At 38.5% G+C, this 27048-nt stretch overlaps 1 protein-coding gene across 2 annotated transcripts; it reads right to left on the bottom strand.

Annotated features, from left to right (window-relative positions):
• Window positions 1–118: 118 nt before the first annotated feature.
• LOC117984345 (ubiquitin-conjugating enzyme E2Q-like protein 1) lies at window positions 119–27048 on the bottom strand. 2 transcript variants are annotated; one of them, XM_034970972.2, is made up of 6 exons: window positions 26975–27048; window positions 15182–15851; window positions 5812–6004; window positions 5189–5390; window positions 3593–3834; window positions 119–2879 (listed from the first exon to the last, which is right to left on the bottom strand). In XM_034970972.2, exons 2-5 carry the CDS (start codon window positions 15310–15312, stop codon window positions 3599–3601), a joined length of 762 nt encoding a protein of 253 aa, XP_034826863.1. In that variant the 5' UTR covers window positions 15313–15851; window positions 26975–27048; the 3' UTR covers window positions 119–2879; window positions 3593–3598. The 2 variants fall into 2 exon arrangements, with proteins under 2 accessions (XP_034826863.1, XP_069354442.1); XM_069498341.1 differs by lacking the exons at window positions 15182–15851; window positions 26975–27048 and adding an exon at window positions 7400–7668.

Below are 27048 nucleotides of genomic sequence, written 5' to 3'. Positions count from 1 at the left end.
TATATTTGATAAGGTACTTAAAATATATCTGAAATTTGAACCAAAGCATTGAACAACCATGTTTGGTTTAATCAATAGACCTACTTTTTATGGGACATGGGTTAGTTTAATCAAAAAGTTTTTATAATTGAGCAAGTAATTTATTACACTCATAACATTGTACATATAATCCAGCTATACACTTCTTGCACTAAATTATTTTTACCATAAAAAATAAACATCTTTGGTTCACTAAACAAATCAACAACATCAATTTACATTTTTTTTAATACACATAATATCTATCAATAGTCAATACCTACTCAGATGTTGAGACACATTCACATTTTGTATACAAATAGGTACATTATAGGTACACAATCAGTATTTTGAGCATGAGTACTCTTGAGGCTTTATTAAGATATAATTAATAACGTACAATAATGAATTATTGGAAAAAAATAGAAGTGACTTTTTTCTGAGACCAATGTTCACGTTCAGTGTCTTTAATTAAAATATTTGTAAGGTTTTTACCTATGTGTGTCATCAAAGACTTAATAAAAAATACTGTGAAGAGTTCTAGCTCAAAGTTATAGAGACACTATGTCTAACTTGTCAGGTATCCTTGGTGTTTTATTTTTGTGCTAACATTATTTTTCATTTGGGACTTGATTTTAAATATGTTGTCATATTCAAAATTGTACAGTATCCTAAATTGATGTGAAGATTTGTAGAGATTAGATCACTAGCCTTTTTAATCTATTTTTCCTTAGCATAGATACAAATCGCATTTAAAATCTTGTAGAAACACACAAGCATCACGCTAAGCACAGTGCTTCAGATGTTCCACCTGTGATCAAACCGAAACCCACACAAATGAAAAACCAAGAAAATGCAAATACATAATATTACAATGGATACCTGACGACTATACCAAACTACTTTTACATCAATGTCTTTTAAAGTTTTTGTTAGTTTATACATCATCATATCAAAAACTATTAAATGACTTTGGGACGGACACATTATAAGTAATTAAATTTTTAAAATTTTGGAAAAAGTGTTACATGTTAATATTTCTAAAAATGTGTGTACTTTAATACTTATTAAGTATATAAAATTGAGCCTACAAGCATAACTATAACAAGATTGTTATCAAAAGAAAGAAATAGAAATGTAAATACTTTAGGTAGATAGGCAATGCTATTTGAGCACAATACATACATTTAAGTATATTTGTTTGGCACAGAATTTAAAACTAGAAGAATGGTAAAATGGATATTTAATTACTATCACTACCCCTATTATTAATGTGAAAGTGTGTTTGTTTGTTAGTTTTTTGGTGTCCTTCAATCACGTCGCAACGGAGCAACGGATCGACGTGATTTTTTGCATGAGTATAGTTGACCTGGAAAGGGACATAGGCTACTTTTTATCCCGGAAAATCAAAGAGTTCCCACGGGATTTTTAAAGACCTTAATCCACGCGTACGAAGTCGCGGGCATCAGCTAGTTTTCTATGAATCCAATATGGAAGTGATCTGTGTCACACAGCACACTTTGAAGTGTGCATGTTGCACAACTAAGTAGGTTTTCCTTTGATGTATACTCTTGCGTGGCTACTTTAAGGTGCAGTTGCATACCTGCAGAGTGCAGTGGAGGTGCAGCGTTATTTTTGGATAACTAAAGTCCTTCTTTATTACTTTAGTGGCGACGACTTCCAGTGTTCCTGTTTTCTTTTGTACCAATGTCAACCATATGCTTAAGTAAATAAGAGCATTTCGGCAATGAAAGTGTATTTTATCAGCCATTCTCCTAATTTGTTATCGGTTTTAGGGTTCCGTACCTCAAAAGGAAAAACGGAACCCTTATAGGATCACTTTGTTGTCTGTCTGTCAAGAAACCTACAGGGTACTTCCCGTTGACCTAGAATCATGAAATTTGGCAGGTAGGTAAATCTGACATTTGGGGAAAAATCTGAAAACCTTGAATTTAGGGTTAGATCACACAAAAAAAATTAAATTGTGGTCATGAACTAATAATTAGTATTTTCAACTTTCGAAGTGAGTGACTATATCAAGTGAGGTATCATAATATGAAAGGTCTTCACCTGTACATTCCAAAACAGATTTTTATGCATCATAGTTTTTGAATTATCGTGCAAAATGTCGAAAAAAACGGCAGTAGTACGGAACCCTCATTGCGCGAGCCTGACTCGCACTTGGCCGGTTTTTAGATTCAATCATAGTTTGATTTTTTAATTTAGTGTGTAACATTGGGCAGTGTTGGCATTTAACAGTTAATTTTAATCAGATTAAATTAATCGTGATTAATAAGATTGATCGTTAATTTGATTAATATTTTTGACAGATTAAGGTAAGATTTTAAATCTTCTCCTTTTTTGGAAGTCGGTTAAAAATTATTGTAGAACTTTTACAACCATTAATAAAATACTTTTAATCGCGACTATCGATTTAATTGATTAATCGTAATCGTGAAAATTTTAATTACGATTAATTAATTTTAATCTTATTCGCGATTAATTTTTTAATCGTTAATCAGGTTAACTTTTAGCCAACATTGACGAGGGGGCTAGCATATAATAGGTCACCCTACAAAAGCTCCATAAAAATATCAGTTTTAGAAAAAAGAAGAAAAAGTTTAAAACACGATGCGCTCGGTCGGCACCGCTCTACTCTGCAGAAGTGCATTGCGCATAAGATTTTATTTCCACAACAACTAATCTAAGTACAATAATAAAAAAGAAATAGATATTCTTCAAGTTGTCACTGCACTTGCAGACAGGTATAGGCTTTTTTAATCTAAATACAACTAAAATTATTACAATTAAATTGAGTTAATTAACTAAGAGATCCATTCAGCGCTACGGTTGACCATTATCTGAAAAAAAAATTTTTTCACAACAATCCATACTAATATTACAAATGCGGAAGTGTGTCTGTCTGCTAGCTTTTTGCGGTTCATACGTTCTACCGATCTGGATGAAATTTGGTACAGAAATAGCTTGCATCCCAGGGAAGGAAGCTATATTTTATCCCAGAAAATCAAAATCTCCACGCGATTTTTAAAGACCTAAATGAACGCGGACGAAGTCGCGGGCAACTTCGGTCTATCGGTTTTTCGGTGCCACTTCAGCTTCGTAAACCGTTGAGCTATGTTGGTTTCTCTGGTTCTCCTACGAGGTCTTTGAGTCTCATGGTGAGATATATAAGAGCTCTTGCGCTCTATAAGAGCGCACTTTGACTTTGCTCAGACTCAAGACACTGTTAAAACGATACGCTACGTTACGATACGATACGTTATATCGCTGAGATAAATCTGTCTCATTTTAACTGAAACTTAAGGCAGAGCTAAGTCGAAGTATGCCCTGTAGATCTCAGCCTCGGTGGCAGGTACAAATAGTTAGGAGTTAGGAGTTAGGAGATATTTAATTTTTAAATATATAGACGCTTGGCTGCAATCAGACCAGTTGGGAAGTGATGAAGCAGTCTAAGATGGAGGGCGCTTGCTTAGAAGATGTCTATTCACTCTTGACTTGAAGGTACCCATATTAAAATTGGAAGGGAAAACTGATGCTGGAAGGTTGTGGTTACCTTGTCTCAACCGTCGGACAGTGAGGGTGTGACCCATCCGTATTTGTCGTGCGTCTTGACGAGCGACCGGAACGCCTCTTCGGCGCGCCGGCGCGAGAACTCGCGCGCCGAGCGCGACGGGGCGCGCGCTACGCGGCCCTGCCCCTTCACCACGGACGCGGCGAACTGCATCACCACCGCCTCCACGGTGTACGCGGACGCCCAGCCGCGTGGCGTTAGCAGTTCCATACATATTGCTCCACCTTTACAATACAACGCATACCCACTTCACGACTGAAATCTGTAGAGCGCAATTTGACCTTGCTTAGGACTTAAGAGTAAGACAATGGCTAGCATAAATCTGTCTCGTTTTACCTGGCCTAAGTCTGAGCAACGTGTGCTCTATAGATTTCAGCCTTAGAGCTATTATGCTATTAAGTGGTTAAAAACTTCGGTCTTCTATGAGGGGGTCTGAGATTCGCTCCCGGGCATGCACCTCTAGACTTTTCGGAGCTAAATTTAATTTGTTTTGATGTTTTTTTTTTTTTTTTAATCTTTATTTTTTTGGGACTTTTGCCCGACACGGACACGCCAGCCCCATCGTAACCTAAATTACAATCTAAATTTCATAATGGAGTGCAACAGATAGACCCGAAGAGATATTACTGCTTATGCAGGAACATTTCAATAATTGATTTAAAACTTTCTGTTGTCGGTACACTGAGAAGACTCGTAAAACCACCTATGTCATATTTATTCATGTTATATTTCTGCACCAGCATCTCCCTCCGCAAGTTATATCTGCTACACTCCACTAGTACGTGCTGGACATCATCTGCCATACCACAAATATCGCACTTGTCAGATTCTTGTTTTGATGTTGAACATTGTAAGGAAACCTGCATGTGAAGTATGTCAATCTGAATTTGTCCAGCGTGGTGGACTATGGTGTGAACCCTGTAAACCATTTTGAGAAGAGACCTTTGTAGCAGTAAGGACAATAGTCTGTCATCTTCACAGGTTGCGGTGTTTTTTTTTTAACCTAGACTCGCGCCGGGTTGCAATTAGACCTGTGGCCCTACCGCGGTTGTTTGACAGCTACAATGTCACGATCGCAATTATCTCTGATTGGTTAATGCTCGCTCACTATTGGCCACAATGCATTGTTGCAACAAGAATCGCACAAATTCAGCTAATCAGAACAATTGAGATTGTAATAATGATTGATGCAGGTTTTAGACAATCGCCCTGCAGCCAAGTAATGGTGCAGCCTAGAGCGATCACGCACTCATCCGATACCAGTCCGAGAAAATATGTTCCAAAGAACTACTTATTTATATGGTAGCATTACGCACTACATCCGATTTCCGTCATCCTTGAGAATATCTCTAATGTGCTTCGGATTAAAATCGGACATATCACATATGGCGTATATACATAAATGTCAAAGATGTCCACTGAATAGCTTGGATTTGTATTTTCACGGATTCGGATCGGATGAGCGCGTGATCGCTCTAAGATGGAGCGCGCACGGATATTAAAAGTGGAGGGAAAGATTGATGCCGGAATAGGGGATGATGACTGAGAAATGCCATCGGGTACAAGGCTAGTTCGTACCTTCCATAACAAATCCCTTCTCTATCCGCGGCTCGATGACGCGCATGAAGGGCGGCGCGAAGGGGAAGTTCTCCGGGAAGACGAGGTGCAGCAGGATGTTCGACACGCCCAGCTCGCGCAGGTCGGCCGCCAGATCGCTCTCCGGGTCGATCTGGTGCAGCCGCACGTGCCACTCGAACAAGTTGTCGTTCACCAATTCAACCTGAAATTGCATACAAAGTTGCTTGGAATCTTTTTTCTTTTTCCTCTTTGTTCATAGTTAGGGTAAGCACCACGCGATTGTTTCGTAGAATTCTGTGAGGAAATTGTATGAAGCAGCATATACTCATAGAATAACTCGCGAACGGCTTCATACAATTTTTGATGGTACAGAATTCTGTGGGAAAAATCGTACACTGAAAAAAAAAATCTATTCTTGAACTGGATAACAGAACTTGACATAACCACATACATCCTTAGGCAATTTATTCCATTTGTGAACAACTTTGTTGGTCAGAAAGTGTTTTTATGGATTTGATTTGATTTATGTATCTGTATCCAGATCCGAAAATTCATATCCATAACATCCCAACCTTAAATGTGTTTACAAATTCAGATGTGTATTGAGAAAGCAGAATACTTACAGTAAATACAGGATCCGGCCTGTTCTCCTGCAACCGCTGTATTTCCTTCAGCTCCTTCATGAGGCGGCGCGTGCGCACCTCTGCGGCTCTTTCCCGCGTGTCGTTTGCGCCAACTGCTATCTTCTTTGCCAGCGTAGAGGCGGGAGGACTGGCCGGCAAACTCACGGCTGCTTCTGCTGGGCTGACTCCATCTCTGAAAATTATATAAAATTGTGTGTGTCTTAAACAATTAGACATACCTATTCTTGTAAAATATTGTAGACTAGCTGATGCCCGTGTGGATTTAGAACCAAAGGATACAAAACCTAAGTAGGGTTATAATAGAAAAATTTGTATTCTATTATAGTAGAAAACAAATGTTGGTCCACATATTATGACATTCGCGTTTTGTCCTACTGGCCACTATGATCTCAAATATCTCCTCTTTGTTTAGGAATGCCAATTTATACAGATATTTACTCATACTTTTGTGTTTTGAAAACCCTAATTCATTTGTTTTTTCCTCTTTTGGTATTTTCTTTGCGTCACTCAGTATACAAAATGGAAAGCTTGAAATATTGCGTTATTTACGAGTATGAGATCCATCGTGGCACCAGTGCTGCAGAAACGGCTCGAAGAATTAATGATATCTATGGCGGCGGTGTCGCAAAAGAAAACACAGTGCGTTTTTGGTTCCAACGTTTTTGATCTGGAAATTTCAACCTGCATTAAACAAGCACCGTGGACGGCCAAAGTTAATAATGAAGAATTGAAGGCTATTGTGGAAGCGGATCCATCGCAAACCATGTCCGAGCTAGCTGCAGGCTGCGGCGTACGTACTGTTATAAATAATTTATATTTCATATCTATTTAAGTAATCTGTAAAAAATTGTAATCCTATTTGGCCTTATTTTCAGTCTGTTATTATGTAAAATTATATTGTATATATCGCTGTTGATTGCAAAAACAATAAAATAAATAAATAAATAAATAAAACTGTTATAATCTACTTGAAGCAAATTGGGAAGGTGAAAAAGCTTGAAAGGTGGGCAACTCATGAATTGAGTGCAGCAAACCGACAAACGCGCGTCAACTGCTTTGTTATATTACTCAACTGGCACATAATGAAGGGATTTTAAATCCCAGACGATTACGGCAGATTTCTTTTGTCAGCAACTGCAAACCATGACGGAAAAGCTAGCTGCTAAACAACCGAGGCTGGTCAATCGCTCTAGGCCACAGCTGCTTCAGGACAACGCTAGACCACACACTGCACAACAGACGGCTACCAAATTAGAGGAGCTTCAATTGGAATGTCTATGACATCAACGTACTCCCCGGCCCTTGCTCCAACAGATTATCATTTTTTTCGAAATTTGGATAACTTCTTGCAAGGGAAAAAATTCAACTCCGATGGGGCAGTCCAAAGCGCCTTCAAAGATTTTATTGATTCCAGTCCGAATGGTTTTTCCACATCTCAGCATCTACGTTCCAACCTCTATGGGGACGTTGAAGTGATAAGTGCTTCTGTACCATATCTACCTTATGAAACCTGGCGTATATTGCCAGGAGAGGATGAAAATGAATCCGGCTCTGAGCCTGTCCTTACCTGTTTGCTTTGGCAATATTTGCCTCCCATTTTTCAGGTTCTCTGGTACGTTTTCTGGCTTTATTTTTATCCACGGACAAACAATCTACCTCCATGGTGTAAAATTTAATGTATTTAGTTGAAAAATAATAAGATTATCTACTGAAAACCGAAATTAGGTATCGTAACAAAAGCGTAATGCACACATGCACCAACCAGAAAAAAAGGGGCGTACCGCGTACCGCGTTAGCACAGAATACATTTACTCCAACTTCCAAGGAGCGCGTTAGCGTAATGTGGCGTAATGTCAATAACAAGTGCAAGCTCCAAATTTACCATAGACCAACCACTCTTGTCTCCTATATGTTATTGGTCTGTGATAGACCAAGATCACAGACCTGTGCACAGACAGTAGTATAAACTTTAAAACTTTAAGGGCGTGTGCCCTACCCAGCCCTACCAGACGCCCTTAACCCTTCCAGCGTAGGGCACCCACATCGTGGGTGTTGTCAAAAGTTGGATACAATGTGACAAGGCTTTCTTGGTTTCGGACCGAATTGCAAATATTTTTTTAATCAACAGGGAATGTTTCCGTGGTGGCCCCATAAAAATTTCTGGATCCAACTCAATCAATCCTGATGCTGGGTTACTGCCCGCCTAAGTTATGAAGATTCAGGTAGTGTTTATAGTGAATTCATATTATAGGTACCAAGCAACGACTTTATGCATGGACTCCAAGTCCCAACTCCTCATCCCTGATGATGTAAAGTACAGCACTTCTAAACTATAGTGATACAGGAACTGCGCATGATGCAATAGTATTTTTGGTGCCAAGCATAGACACACCTTTACACCATTTATTTGTTACACCATTGAATTTCAGATCCCAACTCCTCAGTCCTGATGCTGCAAGGTACTGAACTCCTCAGCTGTGGGGATTCGGAAATTTCTGATGTGAATTGATATTTCAGGTATCAAGCAACGGCTTCAAGATTACACTCCAAGTCCGAGCTCCTCAAACCTGTTGATGATGCACAGCACTCCTACACTATAGAGATTCAGGAGCTGTTCCTGGTGAAATAATATTGTAAATGCCGAGCATAGACTTTGTTATTGAATTCCAAGTCCCAACTCTTCAATTCTGATGCTGTAAGGTGCAAGGAAGTCCTAAGCCGTGTGGATTTCGAAAGTTTTGCTGGTGAATTGATATTTTAGGTACTTACTCTAAAAACCTTAAAATAAAATAAAAAATTAAAAAAAAACGCCTTTACTGATAAGTGTCAACCCTTGTATGCCCTAGCCGGCCTGTCGCTCCACTAATAAATAGCCTCACCGTGATAACGTATCTCGGTAGGCGTGTAACTAGACAGCTTTCTCTGAGACATGATCGATGTAATCATACACGCATTGGATGTAACAGTAATTTATTCATAGACGTTTGGTTGTAATCGATGAATCAATGCTAAGCGGAGTAACTACTTACATATGCAGCTACTTGAAGTAAAATTCCACATCAAGTCTAAAAAAGTTATGCTTATTTGAGCAAGGGCAAATTACTTGAGGATGATATCATAAAGTTTTCCATTCAAAATAGAAGGCCGGGTAGATTCCGATAGTTGGTTGTATTACTATGTAGATATATCAACAGTGTTTAGTAATAAAGCCTGCTGCACTCGCCTGCGAATCACGGTCGTGGAGCGTAATCAAATAAGCGTTTTCACTTGTCCTATTCCAGTGTTCTGCATATAGTTTAGCTTTATCTATAGTCCATACTACATACTTATGAATGTAAAAAAATCGGTCAAGTGCGAGTCGGATTGACACACGAAGAGTTCCGTAGTTTGTGGTTAAAGAATTTTATTCTCAAAAGTGAGAAATTATAGTAACAAACTTAAGCTAATTTTGTCTTTCGGCTTCGGCACAGCGCGGTGGTAAGCAACAACACGATCGTGAAATAGCGGGTAGTCTAATGTCCAATAATATACCTACCTAGGTATGGCAATGCTCATTTGCCGGCAGGGCCGGACTCAGATATTTATAATAACAAAATCTTTCAGTTTCTTTTTGAAAATGTTTATCTTACTAATATTTTTAATTTCAGTAGGTAATTTACTAAACATTTGTGCTCCTTCAAAAATTATATTCTTTTTAGGTACCGTAATTAGTGCGTGAACCTTAGATGTTATCAGTATCAGGTAACGTAAAGGTCGGCATCCCAGTTCCCTTTTAGTTTTAAATTATAAGTAATTTTGAATGAGTTTTCTTTGATTTTTTTTTATTATGCATGTATTATAGTAATACATTTGTACCTAGGATATTCATTAATTTAGTTTTTGCATAAATAATTTTTGTAGGGGTAAGGAAGTCATAATTATAAAGAATATTATTTTATTTTGGATTATTTGTAGACAATTTTTATACCATTTAGCGATCCTAGAAGAGATGACAGTGTTGATTTTACTTTACTTATGTGCGGTTTAAAAGTTAACTGGCTGTCAATCGTTAAACCAAGGTATTTTTCTTCGGTAGATTGTTTAGTTTTATTTTTAAATTTCATGGCAGCAGTCATTTTGGATTTTTTTATATTTGTTGTTAGAATGGATTGCCGTTTCTATATATTTTATTTCATTCTGTGAAAATTTCAACTCTCTACCTACCTACAGTTTACGAGATACAACCCGCTGACAGACAGACAGACGGACGGACGGCGGCGGATAGTGGAGGCTTAGTAATAGGATCCCGTTGGCAACCTTCGGGTACGGAACCCTAAAAATACCTACATACCTATTGCCTATACTTGGAGATTAATGATTATGGATTCTATCAGATGTCGTAGTTAGAAGTGGCGTAGAGTGCCTATATGTTCCGCATTGGCATGACGCAGGTGGCAATGTAGTAGTCACTTCGATCTTCGGAACATCACTGGGTGGCCTCATAATAAGTAGACAGGTGGTATACGTCAAAAGTAAACAACGTCTTTGTCTCCTAAGTAGGTACAGCGCAAAACAGAGACGTCAACGCGATTTGCGCTTCCTTGAAGCAAGCTCGTCTTTCGCAATCTGACCGTGTTGCTATTTAGGTATCACTTCTGTTGCCTATACTTTATTTAATTACTTAACAACCTAATAACATGAAAGTTTAATAACTATATAATATGAATTGAAATCTGTAAGGTAGGTATCAGGTAGGTAGATAGTTACGAGAAATAAATATTTCAAATAGTTGGTCAACCAAACAACATTGTACCTACTTACTAAGAAAAAAAAACTTTAATTACTCCCTACATACTACAACTAGTATATAGGAATTGCGGAATTCAATTGCCCGTGTAAGCTTACCTTTATAAAACGTTTCTTGCGATTTTCACGAATCAAGATTTTCGTAGTTTAAAAGCTCGTAGCTTAGTAACTTGAGCTCTTTATTGCAATAAAATACTGAATTTAAGTTGGTACTTAAATGATTTAACCTAGGTAGGTAAAGGTATGTAGTCTATACTATTATATAAAGAGGTCGTTAAGTTTGTTTGTAGCGGGTAATCTTTGGAACTACTGAACCGATTTTAAAAATTCTTTCACCAGTAGAAAGCTACATTAATACCTGAGTGACATAGGCTATACGGGATCTTTAAAAACCTAAATCTACGCGGGCGAAGCCGCGGGGATCAGCTAGTCTTAATATAAACAGGAAAGTCCGTATATGGTATCCTGTGAATTATTATTATCTAGGTAGGTAGCAGCTGTACCTACTAGGTTCGAGACACGAGTATGATGTGAGTAGGTAAGCTTAGGAACTTGCTTTTATGAGATTAGCTAAAATCATATTATAATTACTTATTTCCTTAAGTAAGTATATTTTATACCTACTCGATATCTACTTTTACGTAGTGTTTGTTTATATATCTATGTATTATATTTATCTATAAAGGTATTAAAGTTACCTTTGAACTAAACTACGAATCTCAAGGAGGCCAAACACAATTTTTCATTATGACTATTGACTACTACATGGTTCACCTGTCTGCTGCAGCATCAGGTCACGGTCGTCCTATATGTTGTATACTTACTTATAAAACGGTAGATTTGGAAGTGCAGAATCGAATTGGCCATCTAATTTGTTAAATGGATTTGACCTGCAGCTCGTTCCAGCAATTCGCGGGACTGCAAATACTTTTTTATACATGGCATAATATTGTATATCAAGTCTTTGAAAAGGGCAACCGCCGAGTTTCTTGCTAGTTCTTCTCGGTAGGAAAGGCATTCTGAACCAGTGGTTTGGCAATTTTTAATGTGAATAGGGGAACGATTGATCAAAATAGGAATTATGGGTAACCTACTTACTTGTGGAAATAGGAATGGATACCTACTGGATAAGTCTCTATACCTATAGTCCTTTGCGGATTAGTTATCGGAATATGTACCTAGGTACTAGGTACTTCTTAATAAGGAATTATAATACGATAAGCTTTGTCATGTCGACCTCTAGCGAACTATACAACGTTAGTTTTAGTAAACGCAAAACCTTAAAGTACCCACGTAGTTTGTTCAGTATCAGTAACAGAATCGATTGCAATCATTTTTGCAACGGGTTATATTTTGACCAAAAATACTTTAAAAATTAAAATCCTGCAAGTTTGAAAACCTAGTTGAATGACCGCATGCCTAGCTGATTTGAGCCGCGCAAGCGGGAGCGCGCACGATCGACGCTAGCCGTCCCGTTCGCTCACAGCCGCTCGCTTGGGGTGACCATGTTTTTGCAATGACAACGACTCAACACAACAAGCTTATAACTTCGTAAATATTCATTAAATATTTTTGGAATTTTGTAGGTAAGTATATAATTTCTTTATGTAAAAATATTCAACACCTGTTTCGGTTTTAGCGTTCACTAAAACTAACGTTGTATATTGTAACGTGTTTTTCTTTTTAGGACGTGAAAAGAATTGTATTGTTGTATGCAACGCGTTATGCCTTTGTAATGTATTGCAGTCGGTCGATAAGGAAAATGTAAAGTTTTGAGGAGTGTTTAGATATTAGGTACCTACTGCAACAGCCTAGCTTGCCGTAACAGTTGCTTCGGAGTTAGGTATACCAATTTATCAGATGGACATTTTTACAAGTATTAATTAGTCGATTTGTCCGGACTTCGCTGGGTGGATGGAAGGTCCCATCCTCGAGTGAGTATCTAAAATATTTGTGAAACTAGAGTAAAATAGTTACACTGAATAGATTGCATGTCGATATTAACATTTACCGACTCCATTTTAAAATGTTTGATTAATTACTTATTATAGACTAGATGATGCCCACAACTTCGTCCGCGGGGATTTAGGTCTTTTTAAAAATCCCGTGGGAACTCTATGATTTTATGGGATAAAAGTAGCCTGTGTCTTTTCCCGGATGTAAGCTAAAAACTCTTGTACCAAATGTCATTACAATCGGTTAAACTGTTGGGCCGTGAAAAGTTGACAGATAGACACACTTTCGCATATTTTATATAGTATTAGTATGGAGTTAGGATTTGTTCTAGGGCCTCTGGCGTTATCATCTCTGGCGCGAAAATACCTGGACCCTTTGGTGCAGAGGTGTAGAAAGTGATGCAGGTGGTAAACCGCTATAAATTCTTTAAAAAAAACTTCAAAATCCAAACAAGCACTTTTTTAAAGGGCTTTTAAATAGACAGCCTGACGGGCTGACTTTTTACTATGCAGTTATACTTAAGTACTTTAGGCTAGATTGATATTATAATGAAAATTGTGGTCAAGGCAAGAAGTTATCATTTGCTTAATAAAACTATTTATAACGAAGGTATAACAAAATCGACTATTAGTCCTTGATTAATATTCATGTTGTTAATTCCAGAAATGCCTTTACAAACAAGCACAAAGAAGAAAAGAATGCGGATTGATTACGTATTTTTCTGTAAGCATATTATGTACGTTACCTTACTGGTAAGTGAAATATCGCACATGAAACGGTAAAAACGAGTCAAGTGCGAGTCGGACTCGCACAGGAAGGGTTCCGCACCATCGTACCTACAAGAAATCTCAAACCAGTATAATCGAAATTTGCAAGTGATTTAGTAAACTAATTATTCGGGAATGTGCGTGCTATACCCAATTATTTAATTGTAGACATAATTTTGTGATAAGTATTTTCATTGGAGACTTTAAGTTTAAGTGTTTTATATATGTACCTACTAACTATTCATGTAAATGTAACTGTTTCATGTAATTGTAACTGTTTGTTTCCATAAAAAATTAATAAATAAAATTAAATTAAACAAATCTTTATTTTTTTTGTGATGGAACCACAAATTCATGGTTATTGGATTTTTTCCTTTACTTGCCAAATTTCATGATACTAGGTCAACGGGAAGTAACCTATAGGTTTCTTGACAGACACGACAGACAACGAAGTGAACCTATAAGGGTTCCTTTTGAGGTACGGAACACTAAAAAAAGCAACAGTGATTTTGAGGAAGAAAAAGAGATTGTATTGAAAAAAATCATACTTACTAAGTATTTTATGTTTTTACAATAATTGTCACCTCCCTACCTATCTGTAGGGTATAAATAGTAGGATTGTGTACGTTTTGCCTGAACTTATCGCGTTCTCTATTTCGTAACACCAATTTATGCCTATAAACTTAAAACGGCGATCAAATTATTGTACCTACAAGTATGTAGCCGGCCAAAAACATTTTACATCGCCCTTTAGAATGAGATTTCGGCTTTGTAGAGCGTTGTCTCTGTCACTCATACCTTTGTGACGTTTTGTCGGTCTCAACGATAGTATTATATATAACAGGTATAATATATTCTGTGACGACAGAGACAACGCTCTACGAAACCGTTATCTCTTTCTAAAGGTCGATGTAAAATATTTTCTGCCGCGTACTCATTGAACTAAGTACTAATGTCGTACTGTAGGTACCTAGTTTCAGTAACAAAGACCGAAATAATTGCACAGAACTTTTAATCATAACAATAATTTTTAACACATGCTTACACCGTCAATATGGTCAGCAACTGTGAGTATTGAAACGTTTACAATAAAACAAAATTTATACTCACAAGAAGAATAAATCGGTCTACGGATCGGAAAATATCTCCTTTGGAGCTTTATTAGTACCTACTTAAGTAGTTTTATTTGGTTTACAGACCTAAACAAATGAAGGTTTATTTACCAAACGGAAGAGATAAGGTACCTAGGTACTTATTGATAAACAAAATTTCTAGTGAGTACCTAGTTTCGATGATTAGGAACGTTTAACTTTTTAAACTTTGGATTGCACAAACATTTGGATGGTAGGTACAAACATTTATGTTGAGATAGAGCACAATATTATATATCTAGGTATTACGGAGAACATAATATTGTAAGTATTATCTCTCTACGGTGAGAACTATTTATATTAGAATAATTTCTAGCTACACCAAGTCTATCTAAGCTTATTAATTCAATATTAAGTATGTTTGTTTGTAAAATGTAACTTTGTACGTAACAGGCGCGGAAGTAGTCACACGTTGTAGTTTTTGTTAGGTAGGTACCTACCTACATTAAGTGGTTTCCATTGGTAGATTTTTTACAATTTTTTAAGTTGAGTGATTACCGCCGCCCATGAACAATGCAGTTTCCAATTAGTTTCGATCATCCTTTAAGATTTTGAAATAAAAGTTTTTAAAAAAAATATTGAAGATCTATACCTACTCTATTCTAAAATCTAGAGTGTTTTGTCAAACATCCACATTTTCACATTTATAATATTATTAGGATTTATAAATTTGAAATTGTAGTTTCTTACCTATGTCTTCGGAAAAGCCCGCGCCTGGCTGGCGAGCCGCTCGGCCCAGCTCCATCTTTGTCCAGCTTCTCGGGAGACCGGAAAAGCTTCCGGAACGCGGCAGCCATCTTCTCCTTGGATCGCGACGTCATTTTACACCACTTATTAATCACTTTTAGCACACCAAAAACGGGAGCAATCACTTTTTATTTATTTTCCACTTTACTATCCTCTTTGTTTATTTCAAAGAAGTTGGAAGTACTAGGTACTATGGTTTATTTACAGATTTGAATTTAACAGCGACAGTCCTTCAAACGGACAATATGTTTTTTTCGAATCCGTTCAAAACTGCCAGTGTCACATTTGTTTATAGTTCGATGCTTGCAACTTGGTAGTTGATGCCATCAAAATGTACTCTGTGCTTGCAGTCTCGCTGCGTGCAATGGTGCACGTGCGACTACTAGCGAAGTGAGAGTGCCGATGAAACCGTATCTTGGCACATTGGATGGAAGTGACTGGTGGTCGTTTGCGATGTATTGGCCGGCGGACGTTGTGTCACCCGCATGATACAATGCGTCGGCGCATATCGGGCTGCCACACGGCGCTGCGCTGCACGTGTGTATGACCTACAACTTATAGTCTTTTATTATCTCTTTTTCTGGTTAGCGTGAACCGATCGGATCGCCTAGCCCTGAAACAAAGGAAATCGTTTTTAAGTACACGTACTTGCTTTTGTTAACTGGGTCAATATTAGAGGCAACAATTAACTTTGACCATGAATATTAAATATTTCCATTGCTCGTTTTTGTTGTATATTTATTACGCGTTATTTAATTATTGTAGTACCTACCTACCTAGCCATTGTAAGTTTAGTTTAAGTGAGAAACAGGTGCAGCCTTGCATACAAAACAGGCTGTAACTGTGCTATAGGTAAGTGAGTACGGTCTATTCACTTAGAGTAAAACTGTACCACTGCTGTGGACTTGTTCTTTTAAATCTCGTGGGGAAATTCTCATGGATACCACCGTGCCCGAGGAGACACGGAGGTTATGTCGGACTCTTACCGTCTAAAACCCGACGATGTTCTATCAATGCATCGCCTGGTGGCTAGGCTACTGGACCTAACTCGTTCGCACAATCCAGCAGCGGCGCCTATACTGCGGCAGACCCTCCTTCGGGATCAATGAAATTCCTAAACACCGTCTAAGGCACACCAGGATCACAAAGGTGCGCCTCCCGAATCGTGGACTATTTTCCTGTCGGGTGACAGTTTTTCGTATAATCTAACCTATCTATAGTCCGAGACAGGTCGAGATGGCAATCGGGGTATTAGGCGGGGAAACGCCTCGCACACCCGAACATCACCCGCGCTCGCCCACACTGGGTTATAGCGGGGGCTGTGCGGGTGTGAGGGGCATTCCCTTCCCGATTGCCATCCATTCCAACCTGTCGCGTACCTACTATAGGTATCTACCAAATTGGTTCAAACCGTTACCTATGCGATAAAAATAAAATTAACTGTACTGTAGGCATTATTTTTTATATCAAATTTTCTCAACACCTTGTCCCACGCTTTTGTCATCATAATAATATTATGTTACGTTACGTAAAGGACAACATAACGGAGTAATTCGTGACACGTTACGTAAATGTTTTAGGTCTATACATACGTCACACTTATTGCATTTAAGTATGTACCTACGCTACGTAATAATGTCCCCTCCAAATAAAACTAAACAATTCACGTGAAAATTCTACGGAAAAGTTTAGCAGATTGTGTAAGCACTCGGACCAACCATCCAAACATATTACACAAGGCCTTTGATAAATAAACATTGCTTTCCCAGCACCTTTTTATTTACGTCCCAAGTCGACCTTGGCTTGCCCTTACGGAGGAGCAGGGACGGAGCTGGACGGCCACTAGGGTTGCAAGGTACCTAATAAATCCACTTTTGCAAACATTATTTTCTGACATGCACTCTATACCTTTATTTTATGTAGGGAGATACAATAAAGGAATGCGGTTTATTTCGCGGTAAATAATTTTATTACGTAGTAGGTTACTTATTACAATTTTATTTTGATACTAAATACCTACTTAATAATAAAAATTTACTCTCGATATTGGTCGTCCAAGTTTAATATTCCAATAAATGATAATAGGAATTATTTTTTACTCCCCCTACCTAGGTATATCTAATGCCTTGACTTCATGAACGTGGTTTTTGCAAAATTCCCATTGATAGGTACTTCTCAATGAGTAGAGGCACCTACCTACTATCCTATCTCCGTCTCTAGGATGCATCGTACCTCTCTGCCTTTCAGCAAAATCGGTCTGTAGTACAAACAGATCACATCTGTACATCTACAAACTGTGTACCGAATCTACACCTATTTTATAATATTAGCACATACGGATAGGTGAGTAATCAGGCACCTATTACGCAGCTTGGACGATCTAACCTAGGTTAGATCGTCAAAGTTACGCAGGTGTCATAATATTACCTATGCCCTAATCACAGATGAGAGAAACTCATTTGTGGCCTAATGGTTACTTAGTTTTTTTATTTTATTTTTTTAATTTAGATATTAGTTTGTTGAATTCAGAAACTATCCCGGAAAAGTCAAAGAGCTGGTTACCCTAGATGAAGTACTCGGAAGCCTACGCATATTGGCAAATTGCCCGATACTATTACAACCCTAAAAGGGATTAGGTATGTGACCTCCTCCAACTTTCCCCAGCCTGTTACATTTTTATATAAAAAAATAAAACATTTTAGTAAGTAGGTAGGTACCTACCTTGACTTTTTTGGAACGCTGTATTATTAAAACCAATTTTTGAAAAGAGCCTGTAAGAAACTCAGTAGTTAGGTACAAAACAAAATATTATAATATGCAGATTATATTATTATTATTTTATATATTATATTATTATTTTTTCAGATTATATTATATTATTATTATCGTGCATCTCGCCCGCCTCGCCCGCCTCCGATACGCTCTCCGATCTAGTCGATCTAACCGACCCGACATATTTTAGACGATGGAACTTCAACAAGGCCGACTTCCACCAATTATATAATTTAATAGCAATAGAAGACTGGACTGAAATTTACAATCTTAGTGACCCTGAAACTGTGTTGAACCTTTTCTACGCTAAAATCACAAATATTTTTGATGCATGTGTACCCTTAAAAAAACAGCTCCCTAGAAAAACCAGATATATATACCCGGTTTGGTACAGCTCCCAACTGATAATAGATATAAAGAAAAAATACATATTACATAAAAAATATAAAAAAAGTAAGTCGCAAAGCGACTATGCGGCGTTCGCGCAGATCAGGGCGAGAGTGAAGTCGGAGACGGCGATCGCGCACGATACCTACCGAGATCGCGTGCAGAGCCACTTGGCAAAGGATCCGCAAGCGTTTTGGAGCTACATGAGGTCTAAAAAAGGTAATATAAACCAAAATAAACTAGTGAAGAATGGGCGAATTTTACCAGACCGAGAGTGCGCTGATGAATTCGCTTCGTTCTTTCATTCTGTGTACAATTCAGAGCCGGCCAAGCTGAGCGTGGCGGCGGCGGCGGACGCGGCGGGCGGCGCGAGCGCGGCGCGCGTGGAGTTGGGCAACTTATCGCCGGACGCGGTGGTGCGAGCGCTCGAGCGACTGCCGCCGAAACGCTCGGTTGGGCCGGATGGAATACCGCCGTTTATCTTTAAGGATTGCCGCAAGGTGCTAGTGGAACCGTTGCTGCATGTATTCAACACCTGTATCGCGACCGCAACGTTTCCCGATCGTTGGAAGCTCACTCGAGTAGTACCGGTTCCGAAAGGCAGGGGAGGTTCTGAGCCCAGCGACTACAGGCCCGTAGCAGTCCTGTGCACTCCGGCGAAGGTGTTCGAGTCGGCGGTACACAACAGTCTATACGAACAGGTGAGTGCTCAGTTGTCAGACGCACAGCACGGATTTCGCCCCGGGCGGGGAACGACTGGCAACTTGCTGCATCTTATGACGCGATTGGTACCAGCGGTGGATGCCGGAGTGCAGGTAGACGTAGCCTATTTTGATTTTAGAAAGGCGTTCGACACGGTCGACAACGACGTCCTACTCGCGAAGCTCGCCCGCGTGGGCTGCACGCCCAAAACGCTCGCTTTCTTCGCCAGCTACCTGCGGGACAGACGTCAGTACGTCGACTGTGGTGGACACCGGTCGGAGCCCTACTATACGAGATCAGGCGTCAGTCAAGGTAGCAACTTAGGGCCCCTCCAATTTATCTTAATGGTAAACGACTTACCGGAGGTGGTAACTGAGTCGACGTGCCTGTTGTTTGCTGACGACCTGAAATTAGTCATGGAAGTAGGAGAGATCTCAGATCACGATAGACTACAGAGAGACATAGATGCAGTTAGCAAGTGGAGCCAGGAGAACAAGCTTCATTTTAATGTCTCCAAGTGTTCTGTGATGACGTTCAGCCGCGCGCGCGCCCCGCGCCACCATCAGTACCAGCTGGAGGGGCAGACGCTGCGGCGGGTCACGGAGGTTAGGGACCTAGGGATTCAGTTCAGCGCCGACCTAAATTTCCGGAAACATGTAGCCGATACATGTAAGAGAGCGTATCGGAATTTGGGGTTTGTCCTAAGACAAGCGAATGCGTTCACTAACATCAAGGCGTTGCGTGCTTTGTATGAAGCCCTGGTGAAAAGCCATCTGGAATGCAACGCATCCATATGGTCACCGGGTGAAGCTAAGTACAAAGTGATGCTGGAACGCATTCAAAATAAATTTTTAAGGTTTATGTACCTAAAGTTGTACGGAGTGTATCCGGGATACCCGTTGCTGTATCCCACTCTGTTTGTCATGGGCATGGTGGGATACAGTACACTGGAATTAAGAAGAGAAGTGTCCATGGCTGCGTACATATTTAAGGTGCTAAGAGGGAAGGTGCATAACCCTGCTGTCCTGAAGGAGTTACGCTTTTGCGTGCCGAACGACAGTGGGTCACGCAGACGCAGGCCTCCACTGCTGGCGCAACCGCGCGCTCGCACTTGCCTGCTGCAGCGGGCGCCGCTCACGCGCGCGACTTGCACGCTCAACTCGGTCGCTGAACACATCGACCTGTTCAGCTGCTCACTGGGCGAGTTCATAAGGGCCACAACGTTGTTGTTAAGTTTTTAAATAAAGTAGGGTTATTTAAGTTTACTTAGCTATCGTATTAGGTTAGCCTGTAAGGATAGTTTTAAGTTGTGAATAAATAAATAAAAAAAAAAATAAATAAATAAATAAATAAATTATTCCAATGCTCTTTGAGATGGTATCACAATACATGATAATACCTACTTCACCTACTTGTACTTTAATGTCTACTACGAGACACTAAATAAAATAAGCAGGTACCCAAGATATCTTTATGACAGCATTTTCCGCAATAATTAACCGACTTCAAAAAAGGAGAAGGTTCTCAATTCGTCGGAATCTTTTTTTTTTTATGTATGTTCCCCGATTACGCAAAGACGCCTGGACCGATTTTGAAAATTCTTTTTTTGTTTGAAAGGGTATACTTCAAAGTTGGTCCCATTTAAATTTGGTGAAGATCTGATGAACATCTTCGAAGATAGATACTGGAACTCCTCAACGGATAAGAGTAAATTGCTCGCGATCAGTGTAATAGCTTAGTAAACAGTAGATTTTTAACCAGTCATAGCATAATAGGCTACTTGACAATTTTTTTAAGTTGGTCTTAAATGGTATCTGTGCTCTGACGTCATGCATTTGTAAACAACAGTATAACCACAGGGTCATGCATTTGTAAACAACAGTATAACCACAGGGTTGTACTGTTGTTTACAAATGCATGACGTCAGAGCACAGATAATCTATCGGCCAAACATGGCCGACAGTGTTTTCACCTGTCTAAGAAAAATATTTTTTTAAATTAAAGTTTTACGGTTTTTAGGGCGCAAAAAAATATAGTGTTAATTTTTTTGATATAATAGGACAAATATTAACCATTTAAGACCAACTTAAAAAAATTGTCAAGTAGCCTATTCCATGGGACCACTAAAAATTGTGAAATAAAATTTTTTTACAAAAAAAATAAAAACCGACTTCGATACACAAACACTAAAAATTGAAAAATAATTTAATTTATTACCGAATATTATGTATACAAGGGTTAATATAGTTTCATAATAATATTTTTTGGGGTCGGTGCCAATGAGGTGCCATTGTGGAGTCTCATAAAAATATGAAGTCTAGACGATTCGCGCACCGGCACCAAAAAGTATTATTATGGAACTATATTAACTCTTGTATACATAATATATTCGGTAATAAATTAAATTATTTTTCAATTTTTAGTGTTTGTGTATCGAAGTCGGTTTTTATTTTATTTTTTTACCATCGATACGCCGACACTCGAGACGTCTAGTTTTTGAGAGACACGCAGGCAGGTACAGCGTTTTCCTGACGTGCGCTGCGAGCGCCAGACTAGACGGCAGGATGCAGTGTAGAGCCGTGTAGAGCTTATGCTTATTACAACGATTCAAAAGGCTTCCATCCTCACAAAACAAAAGACTGTCGGCATTGCGGGCCGCGGCACTAATTGACGGACCACACACAATGCTAGGTATTAAAATTTGCATATTGTGCAGTTGATGTACGTGCATGGAATTTAAAATAACGATTTTATTGATATCCTATCAAGATGCCCACTAGTTAAAAATTACATATCTTGTTACTTTCCTAATAGATTTAGATACTAATAATTATTAATATTATGATACTTTTACCTACATACATGAGTAACTAGGTACCGACTGAGTATATTATATACCTAGATACTAGATAAGATAGGTTATGTACAAACAGTAGCTAAGTCATAATACAATACTAGAGTACAAATCTAATGGCAGCTTGCCATGTTTTCATTGATGTCTCGTAACTTCTAAGATTATCCCAACTCACTGCGGTCTACGCTTCTTCATCATATTTTAACAAAAACAAATTAGGCAGGTAAGTATTCAATTTTTTACTACTACTTGCTATATATTGCAAATATGCATTACATATTGTACGCAAAATGTTCCAGAACAAAAATTCGAAATAGTTGAGCAATGTTTAAAACACGCAAAAGCCAACAATTTGAGCCGGGCGCGTCACGTACCTATGCGAAACAATGTGATGCTGCTTGCTGATCAAAGGAAGTATTCGATGAACGTCAATATATCCGCCCTCAGCCTCGCGTACGATATAAATTGTGGCCAGGGTCATTCACTACGAGAGAACACCTATACCTATCTCTCTGTCTCAAGTAGTCTCAGCATTAACTTTATGACTGTCTTAATAGGACTGTTTTTATTACCTACCTTACTAGATTCCGCTCGCCCGCGAATTCGTCCGCACTGATGTAAGTACCAAGTACCTAATTTTTTTTTGAACCCGTGGATAGGAAGTAAAAATTTTATCCCTGAAGTTTTATCTACAAGGGATACACGGGATAATGGCCCATGCCTATTATCCCGTGCTAATATTTTATAGTCTATTTAAAAATTCTTAAATATTCGCGGACGAGGTCGCGGTAATTGAACTATTTTCGGTATTATTTTCAACATTTTAGGCTCATTAGTTTTAGAAATGAGATAAATTGGCCATTTTACCCCAATTTTTTTTATCTAGGTATATACCTACATTAATATTGCTAAATATAACTTAACTATATTAAAATGGTAGAAAAATACAAATAATATTAGACCCTCACAACAAGGCCATTCATTTGATACAGTTTGCAAAACTTTTTAGGGTTCCGTACCTCAAAAGGAAAAAAGGAACCCTTACAAGTGTAAGGGTTCCTTTTTTCCGTCGTCTATCTGTCTGTCCGTCTGGCAAGAAAACCTTATAGGGTACCTACTTCCCGTTGATCATGGAATTTGGCAGGTAGGTAGGTCTTATAGCACAAGTAAAGGAATAGATCCGAAAACCGTGGATTTGTTACATCATACAAAAAAAATTAAAATTCGTTAATGAACAAATAATTAGTATTTTAAATTTTCAAAGTAAGATAACTGTAGGTACCAAGTGAAGTCTTAGCCGGTTTTATTTTTAAATTTTCTAATTTGGTCTTCAAATGTGGCCCCATATTTAAAATTCATTTACATATCGGACGGACAGACGGACAGCGGAGGTTTAGTAACAGGGTCCCGTTGGCACCCTTCGGGTACGGAACCCTAAAAAATATGTTCGTAACCCTATCTGTTTCATTAAAAATTTGTGGTTTTTTACTCCGCAAACTTTACATTCCCAGTCCCTGCTTCCACCTTTTTCTCTGGAGCTTTCCGTGGGCGGAAAATGAGAATGCTTCTTTATGCGAAAAATAGGTATTTTTATCGTCGCCTATTACAAAACCTTGTTAAATAATTTAAATAAGTATATTTTTACGACGGTTCTAAACGCACCCTGGTCAGAAGACACTCAAAATAAACTCTGACGGCTATTCTTTAATAACTTAATCAAAGCGGTTCTTTTATAGTGCCGAATTTAAACGAGTTTGTTACTTTGTTTGGTCACCCACAATTAATATTCTGTGCCTGGCTGACCGGCTGTAATACTCGCAAACGTGTATCAAGTAATTCAAGCTGCCCTTTCTTTTGAACTTACTTGTATCAATATAGAAGGATCATGATCATGCTCAACACGGCCCACAACTGAGCACGGATCTCCTCTTTGAATGAGAGGAGACCCGAGCTTAGGAGGAGAGACTGGCGTGGCCACAGTCCGCCACGCTGGCCAGCAACATTATGGAGAACTCTCAGGCATGCAGGTTTCTGTACGAGTTTTTCCTTCACCGTTAAAGAAAGGGTTAAAGAAAGGTTATTTAATTTAATTTAAAACAACTTTATTGTTACTAAAATTACAGAGAGTAAGAATACAGGATACACTTAAAAAACAAAGGGCAATTTAATTAATAATAATAATTTAATTGCATAAAAGTTAAAACACACATTCCTAACTACGAAAAGTTAGAGATGCATGCCCAGGATCGAATCCCCGTCGACCTCTCGAATATAGGAGCCGCACGTCTTACCACTTAGGCTAACACAGCTATAGTCCGCGACAGGTTAAGATGGCAATCGGGGTATGAGGCGGGGGACACCCCGCACGTCACCCAGTCGCCCGTACCTGGTTAGCGCGGGGGCTGTACGGGGCGTTCCCTCCCCGATTGCTATCACAACCTGTCGCATACTAGACCTACTTTATCGTGTACGGTCAACGTAATCTGCAGTTATAGCCAGTAGCCACTCGATTGTGAACTTTGCCCGACAAGGACGAGACGTGACCGAAATAGAAATTGCCCTTTTATCTCAGACCCTTGCGTTTTTACATAATGTTACAGAAAACATGAAAATAATTTCTTTGTGTTTTCGTTAAGTCATGCTGAAAATTTTCAATATAGTATAATGAAATCATACACCCAAGAATTAGGTACCTACCTATTCAAAATTCAAATAAACTTTGGAAAATGATTTATATTATTGGAAATGAAGGTAGTTAGATAGACATATTTTACATTAGTTTATCAAATCAAAATTTAGTATAGTATAGATTTGAACTAAACGATGTTGATTTTTATGATAATTTAATTCGGGTTTTAGGGTTCCGTATCTACCGTTTTTTTTACCATAGCATGTGGGGTATCATTGTTTAGAGCTCATTGAGCAGAGTACAAATTTTTTATTCATTTTAATATTTTTTATTTATTTCTATCTTTAAAAGTAAGGAAATGGAGGGCCGTCAGTTGTCAGTTTTAGAGCATTTTTGTGACGGGGGCTATCTCAAAAACTATACTAAGTAACTAGTTAGGTATATGAAATTTCGGTATATTATGCACCATAATACTGTATTTGAATAGCAAATAAGTACCTACTGAAAACAACGATTTAAGGATATGATAGTTTGTAAGCTGTGACGAAAACGAAAGAACATTTTTTTGGGGGTTTTCTTTCACGGTTTATTGGGAAGTTCTAGCTCGTAAGAAAAATATTTCAAGCACCTAAAATAAGACGTTCATAATTATTATGTACGGAACCCTAAAACAGCGAGGCCCGACACGCACTTGGCCGGTTTTTAGGGATCCGTATCTCAAAAGGAAAACCAGAACCCTTATAGGATCACTTTGTCGTCTGTCTGTCGGTCTGTCAAGAAACCTACAGAGTAGGTACTTCCCGTTGACTTAGAAATAGAATCATGAAATTTGGCAGGTAGGTAGGTCTTATAGCAGACATAAGGGGAGAAATTCGAAAACCGTGAATTTAGGGTTACATCACACAAAAATAATTAAATTGTGGTCAAAGTTAAATTAAGTTGTATGTTAGTAAGTATTATCAATTTTCGAAGATTTTAGATAACTAAGTATATCAAGTGGGGTATCATATGAAAATGCTTTACCTGTGCATTTTAAAACAGATTTTTATTTATTTTTATGCATCATAGTTTTTGGATTAGGTGTCGTGCAAAATGTCCAAAAAATACGACTGTAGTACGGAACCCTCGGTGCACGAGCCTGACACGCACTTGGCCGTTTTTGATGCCTAATACTGTCGATTCGGCTGAGCTAGGAGCATTGTCTCTTGTTTTATGGAGGTCTAACGACATCCCAGCAATAATCATCAACAGGCGCCACGTTGTATAGCCATAATAAACATCGTTAGGCTTAACGATGCTGCACTCATGTATTTGAAATTCTCGTTTTAATGATAGGATAAAATGAATCATGTCTCTACTCTCTACATAAACTGTTCTCAGCTTCAAACCAATTAGTGGGAGATTTAATTATTATAGTGTTTCGTGTTTCAGCTATCTAGTCTGGTTCTATACGTACATACCTCGGTACCTTAGCCATTAAGATTTAAGATTCATTAGAGTGCCTGTATAGTGGAAATGTGAGCTTATCGCCAGGCCGATGAGTGCGATGGACCCATGACCAGTGGCGTGCACAGGAGTTTAAGCCAGGGTATGCATTTAGGTATAACTTATTTTACGGCAGGTTATAATGAAAAAGTAAGCATTGATTTCTTACAATGAGGGTAAGCAGTGCGTTTATGCCTCTATGAGCTGCACGCCACTGCCCATGACCCATAATTACGGGTAATATTAAAAGTAGACTTATTTTCATAGTGATATTACGTAGTTAAAAAAGCTAAGTAAAGCTAGAGATAAATATTCTTTCAAATAATTTTTGAACAATTTGGTCTGAGTGTTGCTTAAAACGTTTTTATTACTCAACATTTCTGATAATATGAACAGCTAAGGTGTATAATGCTCTTCCGGCGTCCGTCCGTATGTTCTACCACGTATAATCTAAATACCCTCAAAGCAAGTGTGACTACAGGCAACACATCATCTAGGCAAGCGCGCTCCAACCTAGGCCTCATCATTGCTTTTTTATAAAGCAATGGTTATGGTCTAGGTTAAGCCTATCTTTTGCAATAATCTAAAAATAGGGTCTTTATATTATATCCCTCTGGAATTTCTCAACTTGTTTATAAAATGTAAAATAGGAACAAAATAATGCCCCCTTAGATTGCCGCGGTCTGAGTATCACGCAACGGTAGGCTTACCTACTATATTTAATAAGTACCTATTGATATTACGTTGTTTTACAACCTAAGTACTAAGTACCATTCGTAACATCTATAGACAATTCATCATCTCGGAACAAAATAATAATTTGAAATGTTTTCAGTTTCATTAAGCATGTGTCCTAATTAGGTAATTAAATATCTATTGTTTTAATAGTCAAATATTTACTTCTTACCTTCTGCACAATCGAAGGTCGGTAAAGGGGACTGAGGCTAGAGGTCACACACGCGGCTGGACCATATCGGCGAT

Source organism: Maniola hyperantus, chromosome 1, assembly GCF_902806685.2.
Source record: "Maniola hyperantus chromosome 1, iAphHyp1.2, whole genome shotgun sequence".
NCBI classification, from domain to species: Eukaryota; Metazoa; Arthropoda; class Insecta; order Lepidoptera; family Nymphalidae; genus Maniola; species Maniola hyperantus.
This window is presented reverse-complemented; position numbering and strand designations above follow the sequence as displayed.

Bases quoted from the DNA above. Each gene is read 5' to 3' on its own strand.
- LOC117984345 (XM_034970972.2), bottom strand. From the start codon at position 15,312: ATGACGTCGCGATCCAAGGAGAAGATGGCTGCCGCGTTCCGGAAGCTT. The intron at 6,005-15,181 runs GTAAGAAACTAC...TATAATTTTCAG, and splicing joins GGGCTTTTCCGAAGACATAG to AGATGGAGTCAGCCCAGCAG. The intron at 5,391-5,811 runs GTAAGTATTCTG...ATGCAATTTCAG, and splicing joins GGCCGGATCCTGTATTTACT to GTTGAATTGGTGAACGACAA.